General features: G+C 38.7%; 1 protein-coding gene across 2 annotated transcripts in view; it reads left to right on the forward strand.

Annotated features, from left to right (window-relative positions):
• MMP16 (matrix metallopeptidase 16) overlaps positions 1–20968 on the forward strand; it is a 180570-nt gene that overhangs the window by 72275 nt on the left and 87327 nt on the right. The window contains exon 2 of one of the 2 annotated variants that reach the window (XM_061346811.1): positions 20074–20222. The exons of the other annotated variant lie outside the window; for it this stretch is intronic. Within the exon in view, the coding sequence (XP_061202795.1) occupies positions 20074–20222 (149 nt within the window). The remainder of the gene's footprint in view (positions 1–20073; positions 20223–20968) is intronic. 2 annotated transcript variants of the gene reach the window in all.

Consider the following 20968-nt stretch of genomic DNA (forward strand, 5'->3'; position numbering starts at 1 on the left):
CAGTCATTTTCAGAAATTAATATGGGATTGAAAGGATGGTGTGGAGACACATCTGTAAAACCAGTGAATAATACAAGTCAGGCAAAGATTTTTAAAGTTCCATTATTTAAAAAAGTACAGGGTTTTTATTTTTAAAAGTATGTATTTCAAAGAGAAGAAAAATTATGAATTAGCTAATTTTTAAATATATCTTACCAAGTTTGCTCTAATATCTGAATATGTAAATAAATTATAACAGTATATGTGCTTCCATTTATGCAGTTTCTCTTTTGCAAAAGACTTAAATTGTTCTGAAACCTAAGGATTAGTGGGTATTTTTACGTATTTTATAAAGTATTAGGTTAAACATCAGGATGAAAGCAGTTCCATTGTCTTCAGGAACTTTAAGGTATCAACATATGATTTTGTTCTAATGAATCAGGAGGAAGCACAGTTTATGTGCAAGAGTTTCCTTTGCTTCAGTTTCTCATCTATGAAAGGAGATTATCGTTATTCTCCAGTCTGATCTGCTATAAGAAGGAATCCTTTAAAGTTGTGAAATATAAATAATTTATTTTAAGGCAGTGTAAACTCCATGGTAGACTTCTATATGTATGTGTTTATGCTGTACTAAAATAAGCTCTCCACAAAACTTTTCTGGTCTTGTGTGGAAATTAAATTTTAAGTCTGAGTATTTAAAAATTAGAAGATTTCAAGATTTTAAAGTTAAGAAGGAAAGGAGGACATAAGCATTGGTGTCAAGAGAAAAAAAAAAAAAATCTTGCCAATCACTTCTGTTATAGTGCCAAATCGTGCAGTACTTGGCACTATCTGAAATGTTTCAAGACTTTCACAAGACTGGGAACAGAAACTTTCTATATGTTCTTCTCATATTAATTAGTTGTAAGAATTTTACAAGATTTAGTTCAAGTGTTCTGTTATGAAAAGTGACATGTACAGAAATTGGTATATCAGCCGTCCTATGTGCCCTAGAGAAATATACAAGATAAATAGCTTGTTCTGAGCCTGCAAGAAGATTTAATTATTTTTATTTTTAACTTTTTAATCATATGACAGAAAACTGGCTTTGGTTAGGTTTGAAGGGTTGTATATGTGTTTTCCACCTGTCCAGACCTTATGTGTACAAATAAAGCCATTTATGTAAACAGCCATTGAGGCAATATATCATCTCAGACCTCAGTAGCAGACTTTTGATTCATTTCTCTCAGATTCTTTTTCCTACAAAGCAGTTCAGTGCTCACTAAAACCACATGAATCTTTTGCAGTTCCTTCCAACTCCAAATTGGTCTGTATTAGTCCTTCTGCAGACCTATGTCCTGTTACTTGTCAGTCCCTGCTGCTTTTTTTCATTAAGCCTTTCTGCGCTGTTCCCTGGAGGCATCAACTGCCAGACCTCCCAAACACCTATGGTGCGTATCACTTAAATATACAGCTTTTGCTTACAGTAAGCATTTGCTGTCACAACCACATGTGTTTTGTGGGGCTGAGATAAAATGAACAGGCACAGAAGAAAGGCTAATGATTTCTACATCATGATACACAGAAATGCACATCTAATAACTACTGCCATGGTGATCTTACAAGTATCTCATCGCATCTTCCTCTTCATGAATTATTATCTCCAGGAAGTCTGTTAACTGTAGGAGGAAAATAATGTGAGACCTGTTCTCGTAGAAGACTGTTGATCATTCTACTTTCACAGGAAACGTCGTTGGACTTCCTTGAACTAATTCTGCTTTGAAATAAAGCACATCCATTAGAGAAAAGACAATCCATCCTGATTTCCAACTTGTCAGTGAAAAGAACATTTATTAAAACTTTGAAACCTATTCTGTCAGCTACTTACCCTCGCAAGGCTTCTTCCCACAGATTTTTTTGTAAGAAGTGAGTTCATGATGAGATTTTGAATTTGCTTTGAAGGAGAATTTATTTGCTGAGTGCTATAGTACAGTTCTCAGAATGTGTCTATCAAAGTGAGTGGTTGTCAATTTTCAAGGGTGGCAGGTGAAATTCAGTGCTGATAAGGTAATGCGTGCTAGAGGGTTTAATTTGAATTTCTCACACATGTTTCAGATTTTTAAATTAATTGTAGTCACTGAGGGAAGAGACTTGGGCAATGCTTTGCACAGCTCAGCAAAAGCAGCTGTTCGGTGTGCTACAAAAGAAAAATGCTAGGATATTTAAAATATTCCAAAAATCATGAAATATTTTTATATCATTAAGTTGACCTGTCGCTGTTTTCCTACATAGTGTTTGTCAGGTTCTGATAACTTCATCTCAGAAGGTGATTCATCAAAAAAAAAAAAAATTCTAGAAGATGGACAAGAGAAATCTGAATAAGTTCATGCTTTTTTTGTAAGGGCCTACATTAATAGTGTTTCATTTGAAGAGGCTAAATAGGATCAGCGTTAAGAATAAGAAAAGCTAAACTGAGTTCTCCTATTTATATTTTCAAAACTTAACACAAATCAGTTGAAGTGGACAGTAAACTTTGAAATGAAAGTTGCTTTTAAATAAATAACCTTTAACTGATGGGATGAAAATGAATTTTCCACAGTAGCCAGATTATTACAAAATTGTCCAATAGGAAGATTTTTATTAAGGCAGGAGATGAAGCACTATTGAGATAACCCATTGTAGAATTTCTCATACTCATTTTCCAGTCATTTCTTGTGATTATAAAGGAATAATGTTTCTGGCATGAGTACATATAACCAGTTAAGAGCTTTTGATGTTATCAGATCTTTCAGCTTTACTTTGCTTTCAGATGAGCTGCAAAACTTACAAAATGCTGATCCAAGACTGCATTTCTGTGCTAGAGGGGAGGTAAAGAAGGGAACTAGAAGTCAATTAAATTTGATGAATCTAAAAATGCAGCTTGCTGAAGACTTATTTCATTAGGCATGCCTCATTTTATGGCAATATAGCTATGTGACACTTTATACCTGTAAAATTGAATGAGGATAAAACTTCCAGGTTTCCATGTGGGAAGTTTAGTTTCCCCGGAGTTACAATACTGAACTTTGTAGAAAAGACATATGAGATACTGCAGTGACTATGGGTACCTTAATAACTAATGGAAAATTGATTATAGTTTCTGTTAAGGTAGTGTCTGAGGATCTTCAGACCAACTACTGATAGTTACTTGCTTGGTAACTTTGAAGCTCTCTCCTTCAGTAGTTGCAAGATAGAACTTTTTAAAGTTTACATAATATGTCAAATGTGGTCTCCATCAATGCTTCTCTATACTTTATACTATGAAGAGAAAGAAAAGAAAGATTGCGGCCACCATTTCCATCCCTGTGTTGGCTACAGGTAGCTTTCTCAGCAATATATAATCATAGAATAGTTAGGGTTGGAAAGGACCTTAAGATCACCTAGTTCCAGCCCCCCTTGCCATGGGCAGGGACACCTCCCACTAAGCCATGCCACCCAAGGCTTTGTCCAGCCTAGCCTTGAGCACCGCCAGTGATGGAGCATTCACGACCTCCCTGGGGAACCCATTCCAGTGCCTCATCACCCTAACAGTAAAGAATTTCCTCCTTATATCCAATCTAAACTTCCCCTGTTTAAGTTTTAATCCATTACCTCTTGTCATATCACTACAGTCCCTAATGAAGAGTCCCTCCACAGCAACCCTATAGCCCCCCTTCAGATACTGGAAGGCTGCGATGAGGTCTCCATGCAGCCTTCTCCAGGCCGAACAGCTCCAACTTTCTCAGCCTGTCTTCATACGGGAGGTGCTCCAGTCCCCTGATCATCCTCGTGGCCCTTCTGTGGACTTGTTCTAACAGATCCATGTCCTTTTTATGTTGAGGACACCAGAACTGCACACAATACTCCCAAGTGAGGTCTCACGAGAGCAGAGTAAAGGGGCAGGATCACCTCCTTCGACCTGCTGGTCACGCTCCTTTTGATGCAGCCCAGGATACGCTTGGCTTTCTGGGCTGCGAGCACACACTGCCGGCTCATGTTCATTTTCTCATCGACCAGCACCCTCATGTCCTTCTCTGCAGGGCTGTTCTGAATCTCTTCTTTGCCCAGCCGTACCTGTGCCTGGGATTGCTCCGACCCAGGTGTAGGATCTTGCACTTGGCATGGTTAAACTTCATGAGATTGGCATCAGCCCACCTCACAGGCTTGTCAGGGTCCCTCCGGATGGCATTCCTTCCCTCCAGCATATCAACTGAACCACACAGCTTGGTGTCATCAGCAAACTTGCTGAGGGCGCACTCAATCCCACTGTCCATGTCAGCGATGAAGATGTTGAACAAGACTGGTCCCAACACCGATCCCTAAGGGACACCACTTGTTACTGGTCTCCAGCCAGACACTGAGCCATTGACCACAACTCTTTGTGTGCGACCATCCAGCCAGTTCTTTACCCACCGAGTGGTCCACCTATCAAATTGATGTCTCTCCAATTTAGAGACAAATCACAGAATCATAGAGTAGTTATGGTTGGAAAGGACCCTAAGATGATTCGTTGCAGCTTTGACTCTAGGAACCTCCCCTCAAAGTCTTTTCCCATCTCTGCTCCTCTGTATAAGATCATCAGAGAGCTACATGAGCACTCTTCTGTAGGTTCAGGAAGTCATCTTTGCACCAGTTTCTGTTCCGATAATGACTTCATTATTAAATCCAGTATTAAACTAAAAAAAGACTTAAGTCCTAATTATATATCTAAAATTCCTTTAATAATAAATTGTTGAGTTAGAAAGCTCTTACTGCTTTAAAAACCGATCTCATACAACTTTCTAAAGTTAGAAGGTAACATTAGGTATTTCTAGTTTTTAGTAACATGACATTCTCATTGTTAAAAAAGGATAGGTAACATTATACCTTACCTCAAGCTGAATATTCTTAGATTGAGAGAAAGATGAAAAATTACTTTCTGGTGAAAAATTGATTACAAAGTATGTGGCAAGCATGTATTAAAAACAGAAATAATTTGAAACTTAGAATAGATATGATGAAGGTCAGTTGCACACTTTCAAGGTGACTAAGGAGATGGTGCTTGATACAAATGAAATTTATAGTGAAGATGTTTATCATACAGATGTCACCCTCAAACAATGCAAAAGCATACTGTTAGCCTGTAGGAAGTAAAAAACATTGCCAAGTGTCTAAAATATGCCCTTGTTTAGCTGTCACACAGAAAACAGCACATCAGAATGAAAGCATACTTCCATGATGTCCACCACCTATTGGAGGAGCTCAGCTGGAAATTTATTTTGTGTCTGTTCTGTTTTGGGATAGGATGTGCTAGAATTGTATATCCTAACCAGTTTGACATGACAGTCAATCTGTATTTTTTTGTTCATTATACATGTGTCACAGGCTGGAGGGTTTTTGGGTGTTGGTTCCTTAGTTGCAGTTCTGAGGTAACTTAATCTGGAGGAGAACTTCATGTTTGCAGAATGCAGGATTTAATTTGATTCCTAGTTTTGAGAGCTGAGAAATCAAGTACTCAGTTCCTTCATTAACAATTGCTACCTCAATCACTATACTTTTTTTGTCCACATTTCTAAAATCAAAACTGAAGAAAAAAGCGTGGTTTTTTTTTCTCTTCAGCAAATATATACACACACAGGTGAACAGATGTAAACATCCTTGGCTTTAATACATGTTCTCCTTTGCAGTTTGAATCTGAACAAAACTGTACACATAACTTTTGTAAATTTTGATTTAATTGTTGAATGGGGTGATACCAGCTCTAATTTTTCCTCTGGTTTATTGTAGACTAAGTCTAAAAGGCTTAAGTTAAACTAAAACCAAAAAACATATAAAGTGCTGTTTGGGATACTTAAAGATTAGGTTCACAGGATTTGCATGCTAATGACATTGCTATGAGAATACAGGACCTATGATGTTTATTGATTGAAAATGTAATTTCCAAAATGTACTAGGTTACTTTTTCTGCATATTACCCGTAATTGCACGAAAGCCTTTTCTGCTATTTTGATTCAATCTGCTTGTTTGAGTAAGAGAAACAATGTATTTATACAGAAAAACTCTACAATGTCTCAGCTTTATAAATGTTAGTAATGATGAGTGTAAGTAGACTATTTTCTTTAGCAACTTATTTATTTAAATGTATATAAATGTACAATTAAATCCTAATCTTGCTACTGGTTGATAGAGGCACTTGACTGAGTTCTGCTGCCAGGTACTGAGTACTCTAAGCATCCATCTGAATCTATGACTTTTGAGAGTACTCAGGAATTCACAGCACCAGGTCCTAATTAAGCAAAGCTAAAATTGTTTTAATACATATTTAAATTGCAGTGAACATGACCATAGCCCATAGGGGAGCTAATAAAAGATAATCCCGTGGTTTGCTTGGAAGCAATTACTGTATGTCCCTTTCTGCCTGCAGGAATCACCTTGTCGCATCACTCACTTGCTTCAATCCACCACTCCCCCTTCCCCTTTCTATTTTTGTAATCCTGCCCTCTAACAAAAATAGAGTTGGAGGATGACATCAAAAGGAGAGTTGCAGATGTACTGAAATATATGCAGTCTTTCTGTTACTTGCAGAAGGATTACAAACAGCTGGTGAGTTAGTGTACTGAAAGCAAAATAGACTTACCAAATGAAGTATAAGGACTTCTTAATGAAAGTAGGAGGGTAATACAGCTAGCTTGAGTTGGTCCTATTCTGTCACTAATCGACACAGAGATGGTTTCAAGGAAAGGGAATGGTTTACTTCAGAATTGGTATGTCCTTATTATACCAAGCAAGATAGCCTTTTCTGCATTTTGTGTCTTTTTATCTTCACCTTAACCCCTGTGTCTGGAGTCACCTGCAATGTAGTCCATGGTGATTTGAAGCAAAGATATTGTTGTACCCATGCTAAATTCACATTTCTTGCTTCTTAAGATTTGAACTCTATACAAGAAAGCTTCCATATTCACCTATTGTTATCCATGCTAAAACAGAATTTATGAAGTGATCACTGTTGAAGGTGATTAAAAAAAAAAAAAGGTAAAAGTGTTTAACCGGTATTGTTATTTTTTCAGTTGTAGGGCACTGTCTGGCTCCATTTATACAAGAGGAAAACAAGACAGGTGTTATTTGCATAAATTATCAGAGAGAATCATTAGAACGAGCACATAAAAATGGAAGTGCTGGATTCTGATTGATTCCTCTCCTGTCTGTAGCAGAGTCATCTCCCACAGGCATTTTCTGAAGAAGGGTTTGAAATGAAAGTGGGAAACATTAATTACAGATCAATATCCCATGGATACTTCTCTATTGGACCAGCATTTGCAAAACTGGGGTGTAAGTCAGAAGGCAAAAGAGGATGGAACAGAGGATGAGCTGGTTTCTGTACTGCCTTTTCATTGTTATAGCCTCTGATCAGATAGAGTTACTGTGTTGCTGAGAAGAATGTCTTCATTGCAAAACAGGAAGGGAGTGGCTGAATTGAAATGTTGCCCTTCTTCCTCCCAACTGGATGTATTGCTCCAAAGAAATCATGCATTTTAGGGACTTTACTTCCTCTCTTCTCTAGTAGCTCCTTGGCCTCCTTGCAAAAGTTGCAAAGTTTTCCTTTGAAATGATGTTGTGTTCTAGTATTTATTTTTTTGCTGTTGTTGCTGTTGTCTTCATTGTGCTGTGTGGACCAAATAATTTGGGAAACCATGGTATTATATGTTCATTGCATTCTTTCCCTGTCTCTTCCTGGGAAGTGAAAAACATAGAATCTGCAGATTTTACATACTTTTAAATACCATGTTCATCTTCTGTCTGCAAATTTCTGCAGAAAAACATGACTTAGCAAAGAGCTGTTATATTACTGAAAATATCACAAACCTTATATCAGCTTGTTTGTCAAAAAGGAGGGTTTCTGAAATATTGAATGATATCCAGCAAGGGAGTGAGCATCTTAAATTTTACATCTTATATATCTAACTTTGAAAAGCAGAAAACAGGAAAAAAAGAGATATTTTCAATTTAAAGTGGGTTTAGTATCAGTTTATCTTAAAAAACTATTTTAACTGTGGTAAACAAACATACAGTGCCATAAAAGCTTATATTACAAGTAGTGACATAATTCATTGCTGAAAAGGCGTAGAAAGGAAAAAAATAAAAGTAATATCCAGCAAAATAAAGGAACTATCTGATTCAGTTAAATACCTCCTGTTTCCACTGAATGCAGCTTTGCAGTTGATTTTAGCATAGGCAGTTGTTTACAGTCACAGTCTTTCAAAGACTGTGTATGTGCAGTACAGTATGAGTTTGTATTCAGTGTTACCTATAAAAGTGTAGTAAAAAGAATATCTGAAATATAAATCCACGAAAGATACACAATGCATTGTTGAATTTCTATTCTTTTGCTTTAATGCAATTTTAGTTTAATCCATAATATAAAAATATTCAAGATATACAAATAATATTTGCATAGACATTTAATGGATGTGCTTATGATTCAAAATATTAGGTTTTTATGTCCATAAAATGAGAAAAAAACACTATTATAATGAAAGAAATTTAATATAAGTGATATGGAGAAAACCAAAAAGTTTGGTCTTCACATTTCCTGTAGACGATTAACTTGCAGTTCATTTGCTTCACTGAGATGAACTTAAAACTGCATAAACCACAATAGTAAAGTTATTTTATTTAATGTATTCAAATACCAAGTGTCAGAATTGGTTTGAATAATCATTTCCCCAAAGGAACTTTGTAGCTTGACCTTTTGATTTTATTACAATGATCTACCTCACCACAAGCATTATTTAAGTAGCAAAACACCATCTGTTGGTATATTATGTGTTTATGTATTTCCTATGTAGATGTCTTAGAACAAAGTTTTAGTACATTCTTTAAGATAATTTGAAGCAAACTATTTGGACATATAAAAAAATGCAGTGCCAGTTAATGTAATTTTGGTTAATACACTTGTACATTAGTCTTATAGGAGTATACAGATTTTATTTGATGTAACTACTTCTAATAATAATTTTACAGCCTATGAGAAAAAATCATATGCTGCTTATATGAATGCCTTTCTTTTGCAGTACATGATTGACTGCAACAATATTCTCAGCGCCTAAAAGCCTATGTGACCACTTCCAGCTAGTGCAAACCACTTTCAAACTGCTGCTGGTAGAATGGTGATGGAAGTAGTGAGGCAGCCCTTAACGAATTCATGATGAAATGCAGTGCTTTGGTTGGTTAGTGTTTGTGTGCAAGGGGAGATGGATCTTTCTCTTGTGGAATCTAAAACAGAAGAAACAAAAGTCTGCACAAGTGCTAAGCTGTAGGATCTAAGCAGCAAACTGTTTCCCTGGTTGGTGTTCAGTTCTCTGCTTGCTTTTAGAAATAGCGAATTAGAAGAAACAACTCTACATTAAAATACTGTAATGATAAGCATAGTCAAAATAATGTCAGCAATATGTAGGTGGATTAGACCGAAATAATCAGCTTGCAGGTGAGGTATTGCAAAGCTATTGGGATCAAAGATGCTGATACTAAGGCAGTGACAAGGTGGGCTAATCTTCTGGAGTGTGATGAAAGAGGCTTTGAACTTTTGCTTTCCCTCATATATCACCAAATGACAGTTGCATTTATAGAACATTTTATACATTCCAAGCCCTGTCTGGATTCTTGCAGTGCTGTGCTGAGGAAAGTTTGGAAGCATCACTCATTCTTGTTTTTGCTACCACAAAAGCCAGCTGATTTTCCCAGGAACAACTAATGGGCCTGTGGCTCAACTGGAATTGTTCTGACTACAGTCTTATTATTGATTTTGACATATACCAATCATCTTGATCTGCCTAGTGTTCTGGAATCCAAGTGTCTGAATGAACTACACAGTTACATATAGCAAGCCATAGAAAACAGTCAAAGAAAGAGAAAAAAATTAAACCCAGTAAAGATCAAGGGTATTCCATGTAGAAACAGTTGAGTAACTTCTCAGAAGACAGAGACAGAGAATGAGGGGAAAAAAGTAAAGCTTCAGCAAATAAAATAAGTCTTACAGGGACTGGGGGTTGTGGAATCTTATAGGCAGTATCTGTACCCTGCAATGTGATGGTTGTCAAAGAAGTAGACCACAGTTCTTGCAAAACGTATACCAGAAGCAAGACTGTGAAGATATCAGGCAAAATGTTGCAAAATTACAAGCAACTCTTCCTTAGTTTGAGATTCATAAACAAAACATGCTGTGAGCATTGAAAGAGAGTTCTGTGCAGAATTAACTTCCTGGGTTGTATTTTCATCTTTGAATGTGACTTTTTTCCCTAATCTTGCAACACTCTGCTGGGTTGTTATCTCCAAGATGCTCTCAATTTTTTTCAATGACTGTGGATGACTATTAAGAATTGCTCATAATTTTTCCACTTTATCTTGTCAAAATATTAAATTACTCAGCCCCCCTTTTACATAGGGGTTTTCAGTCCTTCCTGCGTATAAACTGTTTCTTCATTTCACATTGAATTTGGTGTCTATTTGTGATTAAGGAATCAACTGTCTTTCTTAGTTTGTTAAGTGTAGCACAATGGGACTCTGTTGCTTCTTATAGCAGACTATCTGACTTATACTGTGTAAATACTAATAATTAGTGTTTCCATGTTTATATTTCCTTATTCTGTGCCAGTCTTTGGGCTCTGTTTGGTAGAGTACCATGAGATAAGGCCCTGGAGAGAAGAGGGGCCCAAGAAAGGTAGATAATATTCAAGGATCATCTCCTTGAAGCTCAGAAACCATGCATTCCAACAAAAAGGAAGTTGGACAGAATGCCAGGAGGCCTATGTGGATGAACAAGGAGCTCCTCGACAAACTCCAGCACAAAAAGGAAGTCTACAGAGGGTGGAAGCAAGAACAGGTAGCCTGGGAGGAATACAGAGAAATTGTCTGAGCAGCCAGGGGTCAGGTTAAGAAACCTAAAGCCCAGACAGAATTCAGTCTTGCCAGGGACATCAAGTGCAACAAGAAAGGCTTGTTATAGGTATGTCAGCGATGAAAGGGGTACTAGAGAAAATATGGGCCTTCTCTGGAAGGAAATGGAAGACTGGTTACCTGGCATATGGAAACAGCTGACTTTTTTACCTCAGTCTTCCCCAACAAGTGCTCCAGCCACACTGCCCAAGACACAAAAGGCAAAGGCAGGGACTGGGAGAATGAAGAACCCCCTGCTGTCGAAAAAGATCAAGTTTGAGATTATCTAAGTAGCCTGAAGGTGCACAACTCCATGGGACTGGATGAGGTGCATCTGTGGGTCCTGGTGGAACTATCAGAGGAAGTGCTTAAGCCACTATTCATTCTGTTTCAGAAGTTGTGGCAGTCTGGAGAAGTTCCCACTGACTGGAAAAGGGGAAACATAATCCCCTTTTTAAAAAGGGAAAAAAAGAATACCCAGGGAACTACAGACTGGTCAGTCTCACCTTGGTTCCTGGCAAGCTCATGGAGTAGATCCTCCTGGAAACTATGCTAATGCACATGGAAAATAAAGAGGTTATTTGCAACAGCCAACATGGCTTCAGTAAGGGCGTATTATGCCTGACCTATTGGCACAGGTTCAGAGGGGGGCCACGAATACAGTCGGGGATGAAGCGCCTCTCTTACTAAGGCAGGCCGAGAGAGCTGAGCTTATTCAGCCTGGAGAAGAGACGGCTTCGGGGAGACCTTAGAGCAGCTTCAAGTACCTAAATGGAGCCTACAAGAAATCTGGAGAGGGACTTTTTACAAGGACATTTAGCGATGGAACAAGGGGGATGGCTTTAAACAGAAAGAACATGGATTCAGATTAAATATTACAAAGAAATTCTTTACTGTGAGAATAGTGAGGCACTGGCAGAGGTTGCCCATAGAAATTGTAGATGCTTCATCCCTAGAAATCTACAGAGCCAGGTTGGATGGTGCTGGATGAGCCTGGTCTACGGGAAGCTGTCCCTGCCCATGGCAGAGGGACTGGAACTAGATGATCTTTGAGGTCCTTTCCAACCAAAACCATGCTGTGATTCTTTCATCTTTTCTACTCCCTCCCTTCAGATGTTTGTACACATAGGTAGGAACACCCTTGAGCTTCTTCTGTAGGCTGAAGAGTCCCAGGTGTCTTAGTCTTCCCGCATAAGAGAAATTCAGAAATTCTTCGATCACTTAAATCATCTTCATAGCCCTAGAAAGTTTGTTGGATATTTTTTGTTTGTTTGGGATTTCTTGGTTGTTTATTTTTTGTTGTGTTTTGTGTGTGTGTGTGTGTGTGTTTTTGTTGTTGCTCTTTTTTTTTTTTGTTTTTTTTTCTCCTGAAATATGGCTTACCAAGCCCAACTATTCAACACTGGATCATTAGCTCTGCAGAGCATTTAATATTTTCTTAGAAGCTATAGAAATTCTAGTAAGATGAAAGGATAGTGTATCCAAAAATGTGCTCTATGATTGATTGTTTACATCTACTAGAAGTGTTAGTTTTATTTGTGGAAGTGTTTCCACTGGTCTGGGTCCATGCCAGTTTTCTGCAGGGATTTCTGTTGGTGAAGAAAATTTCCGTAAGCAACTAATAAATAAGGTCCCTATTCTGCAGTCAGTTATAAATGTGTGTACTGTTACAGGGAAGATGAAGGTACAAAGAGTTTCTTTCCAGGGCAAGGATTTGTGTCAAAGTTGTTAAACCACTAACCCAATCCTGGTACAGACACTCAGCAGAAGTATTGAATGAACAGTGTAACTCCTGCCTTTGGAGCTAGGTAGTATTTGATCCCTGTTCCAAGTGTATTTCAGAGTCTCTCAAGCACAGTGTTAGATGCAGATCCCACATCTGCCACTTACTGATATGTCCCCACCTGCCTGGGATTTTCAAATGGCTCTATCCTGATGCTTCTGACTGCTCTTTTATGCCTTCCACTCATTCTGCTCTCCAGGTATATTGTTTTTAACATGCATAAGTGTGACAGTAGAGCAAAATATTTAGAATATTTTAAACTCCAATTATAAATTAGAGGAAAACAGCCAAACTGTTGTGGGTTTGGGTAGGGTTTTTTTGTGGTTTTTTGTTTGTTTGGTTGTTGTTGTTTTTTTTATTATTTATTTATTTATTTTGCCTGTTATTTTTGCCACTCCTGGACTCTTGAGTTCGGTACAAGTCATTAATCAGTCAAGTCCTTGGGTTGCAATCTTTATTCTTACAATCAAGTTACCTCTCACTGGAAACAGGAGTTTCCTTTTTAATATCTCAGTCATCATACACTTCTGTGGGGAAATTCCTGACACTGTCCCCTCTCTCCTGACTTCATATAGCAAGAGACATACAAGATTATGTATTGGTAAATCTGGTTTGCGCTATCTGATACTTACGTAATATGAATGTTCAGCTTCATATCCACTTTGTAGCCAGAACACAGGAAAAGCAGTAAGCATATATGTACTAGAACAGTGGAGATGATACTGCAACTAATTTTGAGCTATCTAGCTGCATCAACACTAAACTCACTGGGGCCTAATTGGTCTTCTTTGGCTCACTGTAAGCTCAGCTCTGTTACTTCTAGTAGTGCGTCTAAGTATTTACTGTAGTGCAGTCTGCCATCTAGACATCCCACAGTTTTCTGAGTCACTTAGTGCTTGCTACGAATTCTGTAGTCCACAATAAAGATTGACACCTTTAATGTGTCTAAGACTGTGCCAATAGCACATGTACATTGCTTTTTGGAGGGGTTGTCACAGTAGTTCACAAGAAAAGAAGCTGGTCACTTTCTAGTTTAGGTCATAGGAGAACTGAAGTTTCCAGTTGGTATTATGACTTTTTCTTTCTGGTACATCCATAGTGAATAAAAAGATCATTGCTTGGTCTGGAGATGATTCCTTCTGTTTAACATCTTTTCCACCCTGCTATGTGTTTTCCAAGAAGTGGATTTGTTTGTGAGCTTCAAGCCATTCCAGATGAATGCATTCTGAGCATGCAGGCTCTTTTTTTAGCTGTTAAAGATTAGTTATTTTGAATTACAGCCATAGGCAGCAAACCAATCATAATCATTATGCTATTATATTATCTATCATAAATCTTATTCTAATTCTGTAGACATTTCTCATTGGCTAAGTTAGACTCTTCTGCGGTGTATGTTCTTGTTACATGCTTTTTTTTGAATTATTTTTCTCACTAGGTAGGTATCATAAACCATATATCCAGTCTGTAAATTCATTTCACTATCTTCTGTTAAGAAGAGAAAACATCACCAGTAAGGAACTGGTGGCATTAGAAATATGAGGTAGGAAAAACAGTGGAGGACTCTCTATAATGATCTATATTGCTTTTCTATCTATCTGGCTATCAACTTGTCACTGAAAAGTCAGTATTAACTGTAATAGCTCCATAATTAAAACACACCACTAGCCATTGGCCTAAATGGAGAAATGACATAATCACATGGATGCTAATTCTGGAGTCAGTTTATATCTCCATACTGTAACAAAAGCCTTCAATCTCTCTTCAAAATGACATCAGCACTTGAACTGCTAAATCCTGTGGTGATCAGTGTAAGTTAGATTCTTAAATGTATGTTTTTGAAAACATAAATCTCCTGAATTACTCAGACATTTTAAATAATTTCGCTTAGAGTGTCTTTGGTACAAGTGTATTAAAAACAGAAGTCAAAATATTTTGAAATTATGAAATCTTACCATTTTACTCACTGCAGATAGGAATTTTGTTTGCCTGATAAAAATCTAAAAAATGGAACAGGAATACATGAATAATAATGATATGCAGCTGCACAAATAACAATTACAAAATTGTTTTGATCCATGCTTTATTAGACTGATTTACTAAGCTTTCTGGTTCACAGAACATAATTGTACTGTATCTTACACTATGTACTGTCATTCAGGAATATTAATAATTTGTTGATATTTCTATCTTAGAAATCAGCGAGCGCTTTGAAACTGATTATCTTAATAATATCCTGGCTTAATCTTTAATGATGATATATGGGTTTTCTTTGTTCTTGGTAAGTTGAGTGTCATCAGACTGTTTCTTAACACCATTTTTTCCTCTAACAGCATGCATATTTGTAAGGGAGGAATCTGAGGAATGCACAGGAACCAGATTTGTTGTCTCTTAGCTGCTTCTGTGATCCTTTCTCACCAGGACAAAACACTAGTAGCATTGCTAAATGCCACTAGTTCTCAATCATCTTGCTTTCGGAAGGTCATCTGTCTTTCTGGTACATTGGCTGTCTTCTAGTTGATATTTTGAGAGCTGAAGGAAGACCCAGGTGGTCATAGACTCATAGAATCATAGAATAGTTAGGGTTGGAAAGGACCTTAAGATCTTCTAGTTCCAACCTCCCTGCCGTGGGCAGGGACACCACACTAAACCATCTCACCCAAGGCTTCATCCAGTCTGGCCTTGAACACTGCCAGGGATGGAGCATTCACAACCTCTCTGGGCAACCAATTCCAGTGCCTCATCACCCTAACAGGAAAGAATTTCCTCCTTATATCCAATTTGAACTTCTCCTGTTTAAGTTTTAATCCATTACCCCTTGTCCTGTAACTACAGTCTCCTTCCTTTGTTCAATAGTAGGGAATGACTATCAGGCACAGAATCACAGAATCATTAGGGTTGGAAAGGAGCTCTGGAGATCATCTAGTCCCACCAAGTCATAGAATCGTCCTGTATTTAACTTGCATTTATGTCTTCTTATAAGGCAAAAGGCTACACTATTGTCTCCTGATGTTTCTGAGCCACCTCTCTTTTTCTTGTCTGTGTCTCCAGAGGTATCCTGCTAGATTCCAGTTTGTAGTCTGCTCCAGTTTTCCCATAAGCAGTACTCCCCAAGCTATATTTTCTGTCTTTTAGCTTTTCTAATTCATGTATCTGAAGGTTCAGCTCCTGGTAAATTTGGTTGCTTGTTTCCTTCAGTTATGCCACAGTAAGGATGGTTTTCAGTGATGATATGTGGCCTCAGAAGCCTACCAAGCAATTTCATGCGCCCCTTTCATGAAGAGAGCTTCATGAAAAGCCCTGCTCTGTCTGCGTACCAAATTCATACTGAGAAGGTTGCAAGATAGAGTCGACAGCTGAGACAGCAGTGGCATGCTGCTCAGAATAATTTTTCTTCCCTGACTGATCACTTGTTTTAATATCACTGGCATAAGAAGATGAATCTCAAAATAACACCATTCTTAAATACATGCATTTTTTATATTAATTCAAAAGAACTCTATGTGCTACACTGAAATCAACCCCTTCTGTGTCAAAATTATTTCTTCCTTCCATGCTTCATGCCTTCCATGGCAGTCAGGTGAAGTTCCCAACAACTGGAAAAAGGGAAATATAACCCCCATTTTCAAGAAGGGGAAAATGGATGACTCGGGGAATTACAGACCAGCCAGTCTCACCTCTGTGCCTGGCAAAATCTTGGAGCAGATTCCCCTGGAAGGCATGCTAAGACACATGAAAAACAACAAGGTGCTTGGTGACAGCCAGCATAGCTTCACTAAGGGGAAATCCTGCCTGACCAATTTGGTGGCCTTTTATGATGGGGCTACAGAACTGATGGACAGTGATACAGCAGTTGATGTCATCTACCTGGATTTGTGTAAAGCGTTCGACACTGTCCCACATGACATCCTTGTCTCTAAATTGGAGAGACATCAATTTGATGCATGGACCACTTGGTGGATAAAGAACTGGCTGGATATCAGCACACAAAGAGTTGTGGTCAATGGCTCAATGTCCAGCTGGAGACCAGTAACAAGTGGCGTCCCTAAGGGATCGGTGTTGGGACCGGTCTTGGTCAACATCTTTGTCGCTGACATGGACAGTGGGATTGAGTGAGCTCTCAGCAAGTTTGCTGATGACACCAAGCTGTGTGGTTCGGTTTGTACGCTGGAGGGAAGGAATGACATCCAGAGGGACCTTGACACGCTTGTGAGGTGGGCTGATGCCAGCCTCATGAAGTTTAACCATTCCAAGTGCAAGATCCTACACCTGGGTTGGAGCAATCCCAGGCACAGGTACGGCTGGGCAGAGAAGAGCTTCAGAGCAGCCCTGCAGAGAAGGACTTGGGGGTGCTGGTCGATGAGAAAATGGTCATGAGCAGGCTGCAGTGTGTGCTTGCAGCCCAGAAAGCCAAGCGTATCCTGGGCTGCATCAAAAGGAGCGTGACCAGCTGGTCGAAGGAGGTGATCCTGCCCCTTTATTCTGCTCTAGTGAGACCTCACTTGGCGTATTGTGTGCACTTCTGGTGTCCTCAACATAAAAAAAGACGTGGAACTGTTGGAACAAGTCCACAGAAGGGCCACAAGAATGATCAGGGGACTGGAGCACCTCCCATATGAAGACAGGCTGAGAAAGTTGGGGCTGTTCAGCCTGGAGAAGAGAAGTCTGCGTGGAGACCCCATAGCAGCCTTCCAGTATCTGAAGGGGGCCTATAGGGATGCTGGGGATGGACTCTTCATTAGGGACTGTAGTGGTAGGACAAGGGGTAATGGATTAAAACTTAAATAGGGGAAGTTTAGATTGGGTATAAGGAGGAAATTCTTTTGTGTTAGGGTGGTGAGGCACTGGAATAGGTTGCCCAAGGAGGTTGTGAATGCTCCATCCCTGGCACTGTTCAAGGCCAGGTTGGACGAGGCCTTGGGTGATATGGTTTAGAGCGAGGTGTCCCTGCCCATGGCAGTGGGGTTGGAACTTGATGATCTTAAGGTCCTTTCCAACCCTAACTATTCTATGATTCTATGATTCTATGCTCTTGTTTCCACATACTGCATTGCTCCTGCCAGCCTTCTCGCTCAATCTGGCCTTTCAAAGCTATCTTCCAATAGTGGAAGGAAAAACAGATTTCCTGTGCAAAGTGACAGATAAACTAAATCATTTGTGTGATCAGCCAAATCTAGGAAAAGTCTTGTGTTCATAAGTTCACTCCTGAAGCTGAAAAGTGCAGGAAGTCAGTAGTATGTAAAGTTGGATGTAGGTACTGAGTGTAGCAATTAATTTATACTGGAAGATGATTAAGGGAGTGGAACACCTCCCTTATGTGGAGAGGCTGAAGGAGCTGGGTCTCTTCAGCTTGGAGAAGAGAAGACTGAGGGGTGACCTCATCAGTGTTTACAGATATGTAACGGGTGGGTGTCAGGATGATGGAGCTAGGCTTTTTTCAGTGATATCCACTGATAGGACAAGGGGCAATGGGTGTAAACTGGAGCATAGAAGGTTCCACGTTAACATCAGGAAGAGCTTCTTTACTGTGAGAGTGACAGAGCACTGGAACAGGTTGCCCCAGGGGGGTTGTGGAGTCTCCCACATTGGAGATATTCAAGGCCCGCCTGGACAAGTTCCTGTGTGATGTACTCTAGGTTACCCTGCTCTTGCAGGGGGGTTGGACCAGATGATCTCTTGAGGTCCATTCCAACCCTTGGGATTCTGTGATTCCTACCTATTAGACAAAATTTTGTTCTTATTCTGAACGGCTCATATATATAGTGTGAAGGTGGAAGAGGTCTGGCTGGATCTTAATCCTGTTTGTACTGTATCTCCCTGTTGTGTGGAGCTTACAAACGTTGTTGAGATTGTGTCTGAACTGCATTATGGGAGGGTAAACCTTTTTAAATTAGAGATATCTGAACTCATACTCTTAAGATTTCCCCAATCCTTAATGCCAGTTTGATTTTTTCATTTACATGGAGCCAATGTTCACCTATAATACATCTTAGTAAAGTAAGCCATAGCAGTGAGTTCACCCATCTTGAGGTTCTTCATGGGATCTGTAAAAGAGGAGTACACCACCACCATGGTTATGGAACTGAAATGGTTGACCCTGCAAGATAAACTTAAGGCTGAACATTGCAGACCACACAGTTTGGTGTTAGCCTGTGTATAGATAGTGTGTATAAAAATATAAAAAACTCAGAAGTGTTGAATGAGGCAGGCAGAGCCCACAGCACACTATAAGGGGAGAGTGGGTGGATAGCATTCATTAATGTAATGATTCAGAATCCGTGAACTGGGACTGATACATTTGAAAGAAGTGGCTGAAACTATTTTGTGAGGTTTTTTTTTTTTTAATCTATTTATTCTTTTTTTTTTATAAAGCAAACAGTTTTTGGGTCACAAGTACTTTGTTACTGGGGAAGCTGCAGCCGTGTCTTGGCGATTGGCAATATATGTACCTTTCATTCTAGTGAATAGTTCCAGTCCTTAGATAAAAAGTGAAAACATTTTAAAAGATGTATCAGTGCACTCATTGCCTTAGAAGTCTTACACTGTGTTTTGTATAGGCTAAATTTTGAGACTGTTTAGAAACATTAAATTAACCACAGCTACTTATTTAGAAACATTGACTCAAGAGGACAGTGTGTTTCAGAGGATTTTTCCAGGTGTCCTTAAAGATACTGGCTTTAATCCATAAAGCTCTCAGTTATGTGGGCATACCTTCTCCCTCTCATTTCTACACACTTAAGAGCATAAACAGTTGGCATTGAATCCATCTTGATTTAAAAAGGAAGATCCTCTTATCAGGGAGTTTCCTGTAAGTGGGAACAGACTGCTACTTCACTATCTCTTGGCCACCTGCTTTTCCTATAAGTATGTAATTTTGATAGTCTTTCCAGAAAGCTGAATGTCTCCCTGCTCCTTTTTCATATTCTTTGAGAGATGATAACAATATAGTGTAACTGTGTGAGAACTATTGTGGATTTATTGTTGTAGTTGGTGAATATTATGTACCCTGTAGACAGTCAGTTAGATGTGGCATATATTGTAGATTTTATATTTTGTCTGCTTAATATTTTCTTGAAGTGCCTAGAGACATGGTTAGGTGCTTTAATTATAACTTCAAATAAATAAGTACACTAAATAAATAATTGAAGCAGGCAGTTTCAGATAAAAAAGAGAGCTGGCTTCTGGGCAGAAAACATTGTAAGTCTTAAAACAGCAGTATCTTTAATAAAGGAGGTTAAATAAAAGCCTCAAAGAATTTATTCTTTAAAAAAAAAATCCAAATCCCCAGACTAATAGGATTTGTGCTTGGTGAATTAGAAGCTTCATTATATATGGTACAAAATTACTAGGGAGCATTTTATTTACCTCTAATTTCTATTTAATAGCCACTGCACTTGTCATTGCAGGTATGGTTACAAAAGTATGGCTACCTTCCACCAACTGACCCCCGAATGTCGGTGTTGCGCTCTGCAGAAACCATGCAATCAGCTATAGCTGCCATGCAGCAGTTCTATGGCATTAATATGACAGGAAAAGTGGACAGGAACACAATTGAGTAAGTAACCAGTACTGAACTGCTCTTGACTTTTCTGTTTTAAGCAGGGTAAAATAGAACTGTAAAAACGTTAAAACACATGGAGCAAGGTGAACGGGATATTCAAATAGCGTTGCAGCTTCAGATGGGGACTTAAAATGTTTCTCCTTGCTTTTTTTTTTTTTTTTAACATCCTCTGTATTTCATGGCATCAGGTTAGACACCTGCCTAACTGCTGTCTGCCTTTGGGCAGGTGATTTGTAAAGAAAATGTTTCAGGGCTACCTGAAGAAAGGGCCATAATTTTATGAATGTGGAAGTGGATAAACCGATTAAAAATCGACAAGAATTCATGATATGTCTTTTCTTACTGGAAAATGTCTAGTGTAAATTTCCTTATCCTCACTGAAAAAAAAATTGAGCACATTCCGTTAGCCTATTCGTTTGATAATTTCCTGTGAGAAAAGACCAGATATAGTCATTTTAGCATGCAGTAAATTTGGAATAATTTTGCATGCCCTTCTGAATTTTGTAAGGCCAGCAGTATCTTATTGTCAGACTGACCACAGAGAAACTGTGAAACAAAGCTATTAAAAGGCACTTCCAAACAACTCTACACTATGCCAGATTTTAAAAATGTGATGGGAAAATAATAGTAAGTATTAGTGCACAAGTAAAAAAAAATGCATCTGGGATTAAAACAGCAGGGGAAGTGTTTATACCCCTGTATTTGACATTAGTGAGGCTGCACCTTGAATATTGCATTCA

This window comes from Neopsephotus bourkii, unplaced genomic scaffold (assembly GCF_033783945.1).
Source record: "Neopsephotus bourkii isolate Nb327-2 ecotype Australia unplaced genomic scaffold, CSIRO-AGI_Nbou_v1 NB_275, whole genome shotgun sequence".
Classification (NCBI taxonomy): Eukaryota; Metazoa; Chordata; class Aves; order Psittaciformes; family Psittacidae; genus Neopsephotus; species Neopsephotus bourkii.